This window comes from Carassius auratus, chromosome 1 (assembly GCF_003368295.1).
Source record: "Carassius auratus strain Wakin chromosome 1, ASM336829v1, whole genome shotgun sequence".
Taxonomy (NCBI): domain Eukaryota; kingdom Metazoa; phylum Chordata; class Actinopteri; order Cypriniformes; family Cyprinidae; genus Carassius; species Carassius auratus.
In genome coordinates, this window is record NC_039243.1 from 6,413,438 (window position 1) to 6,420,612 (window position 7,175).

General features: G+C 35.2%; 1 protein-coding gene across 1 annotated transcript; it reads left to right on the forward strand.

Annotated features, from left to right (window-relative positions):
• The first annotated feature begins 2,345 nt into the window (after positions 1 to 2,345).
• On the forward strand, positions 2,346 to 6,941 carry LOC113047413 (3-oxo-5-alpha-steroid 4-dehydrogenase 2). Its single transcript, XM_026208794.1, has 5 exons — positions 2,346 to 2,677; positions 5,333 to 5,496; positions 5,603 to 5,704; positions 6,226 to 6,376; positions 6,718 to 6,941. The coding sequence occupies exons 1-5, from the start codon at positions 2,403 to 2,405 to the stop codon at positions 6,782 to 6,784; spliced, it is 759 nt and encodes a 252-aa protein (XP_026064579.1). The 5' UTR covers positions 2,346 to 2,402; the 3' UTR covers positions 6,785 to 6,941.
• The last annotated feature ends 234 nt before the right edge of the window (positions 6,942 to 7,175 follow it).

Below are 7,175 nucleotides of genomic sequence, written 5' to 3' on the forward strand. Positions count from 1 at the left end.
ACAAACCGGAAGGAGTATTTTGGGAACAAAAATACTCCTTCAAACGTACAACTTAATTTTTGAAACTTTGTCCATGTTTAGCATGAGAATCCAACTCTTTAACCGTGTATAAAACTCAGTATGCATGAAATAGCATTTCACCCCCCCTTTAAGGTCAAATGTGTTAGGAGCACAGACGAGGACTTTTAAGAGGCTTAAGAGTTTCTTTAGCAGAGGAGAAAATGTCAGAGAGACGAAGAGGCAGAAGAAATGTGTTGCAGACAATGGATGACAGCGAGTTAATAAGACGCTATAGATTATATAATAATTTGTAATTTAATATATAAATTAATCACTACATCACTACACTACATTTGGCAACTGGGAAAATGCAACAATGAAATAGTGATGATTTGGGTCTGTCACAACCTTCTGTAAGCAGAGTGATCACACAAACTTTCAGAACATCTTATTGTTCGCAGTTCATTTCGATTCCACTGGACATTCCCACCTTGCAGGCTCAAAAAACTGCATTTATGAATATAGCAGGCTTATAGGTGCGCATAAGCAGGGGGAATGAACCGTTAACAGTTTGTGCTATAGGCTCTCTTGTCTGCTTCTTGTCCCGTGCTGTGACACCCGGCCCGAATTTTCCTTTAAGAATGGCCTTGTGCTCATCCACTAACTGGGCTAACAGTAAGCACTGTTCCTCGGTCCAATTGGGCTTTCTCGCCCTTCTTGATTTTGATTCCATGTTTGATACATTAAAACCAACATTCAAACCGCCACTTAAATAGGACAGCAATCACTGTAATTGGAAAGAGTGGAACAATTTTTATCAGTCTAAGCCAATCAAATACCTTATAGGAAATCACAAGCATGGTAAAAAAAAAAAAAAAAGGATTTAGATACACACATATAATGTGTGTTTGTGTGTGTGTGTGTGAGAGAGAGAGAGAGAGAGAGATAGAACGGTCAAATAGGAAAAATTACGCATGTAAATTCAAAGTGAGAATTAGAATAGACCTTATACTTAAAATCACTATTTTTTTCCTTCTTGGACAACCAACCAATCACAGTCTTCAAAAGATTGTGTCATACATAGCAATGGGGTCAACCCCGCCTCCTCACTAAGATGAAAGTTTTTGTCTTTTCGTTACTCAAAGTTGCTCTCAGATCGGTCCCGAATCGCTCTTAAGCTAAGACTCCTATGTAAACGTTTTTAAGCTAATTTAAGAGTTTCCTGAGAGGATTCTTAGAATCTTTATGAATACGGGCCCAGATCTTTCAGCCATAAAAAACATTTGGCACACCATAAAGAGGGAGATGTGACAAAGAAGACCAACTAGAAGCCTGTATTAGACAAGAATGGCACAACATTCCTGTTCCTAAACCTGAGCAACTTGTCTCCTCAGTCCCCAGACGTTTGCAGACTGTTAAAAAAGAAGAGGGGATGCACACAGTGATAAACATGGCCTTGTCCCAATTTTTGTGAGATGTGTTGATGCCATGAAATTTAAAATCAACTTATTTTCCCTTATTTTCTCAGTTTAAACATTTGATATGTCATCTATGTTGTATTCTGAATAAAATATTGAAATTTGAAACTTCCACATCATTGCATTCTGTTTTTATTCACAATTTGTGCAGTGTCCCAACTTTTTTGGAATTGGGTTTGTATATATTTAATATAAATTATTATAAATATGTGCCTGTAAAATAAATATACGTATGTTTGTTCATTTATATACATACATAATAAACATACACAGTCCGCACGCACACACATATTATTATTTTTTTAAGATCCTGCTAATAATCTTTCCATAAATTTGTACTTTATAATCTTCAATTACCATTGCTTATTAATAAATCTTAGTACTGGTAGTATTTTAACTATTCATTGTACCATTATATGGTCTGAGACATTAAAAAAAGTATTTTAAATATTATTTATTTATTTTAAATATTATGATTTAAACAATGTTTTAACTAGTCACTATGATTACCTTCTAAAAAAAGGGATTAACTAAATACCCATCTGGTTCTGAATAAATTCAGAAAGAATGTCTGCAAATAGTTTGTCATGTATCAACCATCTAGAAAATCTTGCCCAACACCCAGCAACAGCTCTTATCTTCAAACATATCTTCAGACTGAGAATTCAAGTATGTTTGAGCATTCAAACCTCGTTTCAGAAGTTTCCATTGTTTCTTTATGACTGGAGGCACTAACTGACTTCAGATGTTTATTCGCTCTCATTCAGTAGAATGTATCTCACATTTCATGCACAATTGTAGCCAATAGAATCTGGTGGGAGGAACCCAAGTGAACCCAAGGGCTGGATTCCATTTCATTATAAGTACACAATAGTGAGATAGTGAGTAAATCTGCAGTGCATTGAGAAGCAAACAGAAGCAGCGATGCTTTGCCAGGAAAACACTATTCACTATTGTAACTGGACATTTTTGGTTGGTGGAGTGCTTTACTTCCTGCGGCAAATGACAACACACACGCCATATGGACGTTATGTGGACACAAAATCCCCCGGGATAATGGTCCCAGCCAAGACAGCATGGTTCATTCAGGAACTTCCTTCATTCCTAATTCCTGTCCTGCTGTTTTTGACAACAGAAAGTTTGCCGGGGATAGGAAGACATTTACTGTTCTGGATCTTTTGCTTCCACTACTTTCAGAGGTAATGATGTTCATATTTCACACATAGACTAGTGCATTAATGCCAACAGCAGCAAAACAAGAACAAGACTTAATTCATACTGGTAAGGAACTATGCTAAGAATGTTCTGAATAATTATCAGATTAACATACTAAACAGCATAGTTTCGTTTTTTTGTTGCGTGTGTGGTTTTGAGTTTTGCAATAGGAAAGTCAATGGTGCAAAAAGTAGACTCACTAGCTTATCTGTAACAAGTTGTAAGATGTACTGAAAATTACACAAGTATAAAAGGTCAAAATCTTAAAACTAAATTAAAAAATCAAAGTATATAGTTCAGTTTTAATATATATATATATTAGCCTAAAGAGAAAATGAACCCTTTTCTTTTTCAAGGCTGACACCTCTCACCGAAAACTGTTGAGCAGATCATTATAACAGTTAAGTATTTGAAAATAGCTGTTTGTATATGGTTTGTGGTCTGCTTTCACACTTGAGTTAGGACTTTCCATCTCCAGCAGTGACTGTATTTGAAATATACTGCCTCAGTCTTTATAATCTGACAAAGCGGCATAAAGTCATGACGACCTGCACAAATGTACTTTGGATGTCTAAAGTACAAATTCTCAAACTGGTCTGAAAAGGTCAATAGCCAGGTTTCTAGATAATGGATTACAGGCAGAGCGTCTTTTCAGTTATGGGGGCAACTCACTCCAGTGGAAAGAACAGGAAGGAAAAAATGTGTAACAGATGTGTAACAACAGCTGTGAGGATGTGAGGTCAATGAATTTACACCATTTTTAAAGTTCAGGTCCACCGTCGTTAATCTATTCTCTGATCTGGTTTGTTTGTTGGACAATATGACAAATTTGGCATTATAATTGGTCAGATTTAATTAGACAGGACTGTGCTTGCATGCTAATTGCCAACATAGAAAACAGCATTACCAAGAACATTTAAATTCCCCCACTTCACATACCGTAACCTGCACAAATGTAGAGTTAATGTTCATGTTTATTTCGTATTTTATATTTTTATCTTCCTGAATTTTTTTCTCTCTCTGCTCTTCTTGTAAAGCTTTTAAACTTGTCTTCTTTAAAAAAGCTTATCTCAATGTTCTATTATTTATTCTTGTTTTTTCTTTTGTTTTGTCAAGAACCAATTTGCCAAGACAAATTCCTTGTACATATACATACAGTATATACACATACAGTATTTGGCAATTTAAAGTGACTTTGATTCTGAAAATGGCTGAAGAGTGAACGTTACTTGCAAGACAGTTTTATTTTTAGCCACCTCTCTGGAAATCGGAAATTCAACCACCATGTTCCATCACGCTTATCAAATAATCTGTTAAATCTCAGCTGATACAGCGTAAGACAGAATACAGTCATTTCATTACTCATGAGATTCGAAATAAACATCCTCCCATATAGACACAAAGAAAACAGCAGCTGTGGTTGCCAGCACGTTACAGTTTTGGTTTTACCGGCTAAGCTTAAATGTACAGTAAAAAATTAAAACAAAAATGTATATTTCATTAACATATAAAGTTTTATTAATATAACAACCTACCGAAGTACTACAATCTTTGAGGCCTACCTTTAACAAACACTGACAAGCACTAAAAACTGGTGTTAATAATAAAAAAAAAACACATGAATAGTTATTTAAAGGGTACATAACATCTCATGTTAATCTTGAGTACCTATAGAGTAGTGCTGTATCCTTCATATATCCAAAAAGTCTTTAGTTTTATCACATTTATTAAAGAAAAATACAACTATCCGATTCTTTCCGAGCTCCTGGAGGCATAAGCGGAGCTATAATACTGATGTTTTGTGTCATTTCCACTAAGATATATTTACTTATGTGCTGATTTCCAACAAAATACAGAAATCTAATGCAATTGTACTTACATGAATGGGTTTTTTAGCACTGGGACGGCTCCATGTTTTAATAGCAAACGATGTGCAAATACAGTGTCGACTTGGGCCTTGTTTATAAAACATTCGTCACTCAAATGACCAGAACACACAAATGCACTTGCTACACTTGGAGGCATTCTCGAACAAATCCTACGCAGAGTTAATGTGCGCGGTCTCGCTCTCCTCTGGTGTGAGCGGGCGCGCTTTTCCGGGAGAAATGCTCATATAAGGAGTTCCGTTCTCGTCTACGTCATTAGATCCACGATAAAAAAAAATATATATATATATTTTAAAAACAGCCGAAACTTGTACCGACCCAGAAGTAAAATTTTCGGCACAGAAATTCTCAGTCATTCTTCTAAATTATTTTTTTTTTAAACTTTGGCCATGTTTAGCATGAGAATCCATCTCTTTAACACTGTGAACAACTCTGAATACACGAAACACCTTCTGCAAGCTGTGTTTGAGACACAAGTTAGAAAACGGTAAAACCTGTCTTGTGCACATCCTATCCTATCTTGTGCATTGGACTATCAAACTGTGGGAAGCATGCATTCATTTATCTGGATCTTTTATTCTGGCTCCTGATACAACACAGAGATCAAGACGCCTCTTTGAGTGAACTGGCCTTATTGTTCTCCCATGGTCCAGTGACAAAAGGAGGAAAAAACAAGCACAAACAAGACGACAATATAAAACAGAAAGCATATCTGATGTCTCCGTTTCCCCACACTTTTTGCTATTCCTGCAGGACTTTTGTGTATTCCTTGCTGACTAAAGGCAGGCCGTCTCCTCTGCACATTGTGGTGTATGCGGTGATCTTCTGCTCTGTGAATGGTTTTCTGCAGGGTCACCAGGTGCTCCACTGCGCTCACTACCACAGCGACTGGCACAGAGACACGCGCTTCATTACTGGTACTCTACATGCTGCTAAATTAGATATTTCTGAGAGAACTACATATTCATTTGAATCATAATGTTGGTGTTAAAACACTCAAGTGGAAATAAATTTTTCTTCCAGGTTTGTTGATGTTTTTCACTGGAATGGCCATCAACATCCACAGCGACTATATTTTACGAAACCTGAGGAAACCAGGAGATGTCAGCTATAAAATCCCTAGAGGTCAGTATTTAATTATGACAAGGTCAATTGTGTCGTTATATTATTCAGTCAAATGGATTTATGGATAATTATGAGGGGGAAAAGCAAGAAAAATTGTATAAAGATAAAAATATATGACCACATATGATCGGTCAAATAATTGTGGGAAAAAGTAAGAAATTTAATTATGAAAATATTTTTTAATTTAAAAATGTTTGTCTTAAATATATGACTACATATAATAAATTTTGCTTTTTTTATTAAATCTATATATTTACTGGACTGTGTGTATATATTACAATAATAATTAAATGAATTAAAACATATCCATTTACAAATATAAATACATAATTGTAATAAATTAATATAAACATTAATCATATTTAAATAACATTAATTAAAAAAAAAATAATGGTTCTCAAAATATTATTTTGAATTTGGAGATAAAATACGACCCAGGCATATTCTCAAATAGATTGATGTGAGTGAGACTGAACCTCCTTATTCCTATTCCTGAAATATTCTCATTGTGTTCTCTTCAGGAGGGATGTTTGAGCTGGTCTCTGGTGCTAACTTCTTTGGCGAGATCGTTGAATGGTGTGGATACGCTGTGGCCAGCTGGTCCTTTCCTGCTTTCTCCTTTGCTATATTCACTATCTGCTCCATTGGGCCTCGAGCCTACCACCATCACAGGTACTGACACAAACCCTGCTCCTAAATCTAGTGAGGGCTGTTCCAAAATGCAGCCTTCTAAAGACACCTGCTTTAGATTACTGTATTTTTAAGTATAAACATAACTGATTGAGAACCATGAAATACTGATAAAAAGTTTTATTGAAATGTTTTTCTTTTTCAATAGGGCACAAAAGCATTAGTTTTTAATGGCAATTGATATTTTATTTAATGTTAATTTTATTTCAAGTAAGGAATCCAGCATCTGGTACACAAAGTTATGTTATGGATTATAATAAAGGGTTTATGTTTTTATAAAGCGTCATGCAAACCTGGAAGTAAATGCCTTGTTTTCTTCACAGGTATTACTTGGAGAAATTTAAAGATTACCCTAAATCAAGAAAGGCTGTGATCCCTTTCCTGCTATAACAAAGTTAGACATTTTCAAGAGGAAAAACTAGTGCAAATTAAGATACCGCAAGTGCTGATGTTCTTACTTTAAGTCTCACACCCAAGGGGAACATTCCTGTTATTTTGTATTTATTATTTTTAAATACACCATTAAAATCCTATGTTTACATCTGTACAGAGTGGAGAATGTTCATTTATACAGTATACATATTCCCATTTTGTCATGAAAGACTTCAAAGGTTTAGAAGTGGTCGAGTGTCACTGGTGCAAGAAATATAAAACACAAAACACACAAACTCAAGAGTTTTTGTATGTTTTGGCCTCATTACATGCTCAGAATGTCTTCGCAACGCATTCACTTTCTGAATTTGTGAAAAAAAAAAAATTACTTTCAAATGATATCCATATA

Excerpts from the sequence above, each read along its gene's own strand:
- LOC113047413 (XM_026208794.1), top strand. The coding sequence starts at position 2,403 with ATGCTTTGCCAGGAAAACACTATTCACTATTGTAACTGGACATTTTTG. Across the intron at positions 5,497-5,602 it reads AGACACGCGCTTCATTACTG|GTTTGTTGATGTTTTTCACT; the intron begins GTACTCTACATG and ends TTTTTCTTCCAG. Across the intron at positions 6,377-6,717 it reads CGAGCCTACCACCATCACAG|GTATTACTTGGAGAAATTTA; the intron begins GTACTGACACAA and ends TTTTCTTCACAG.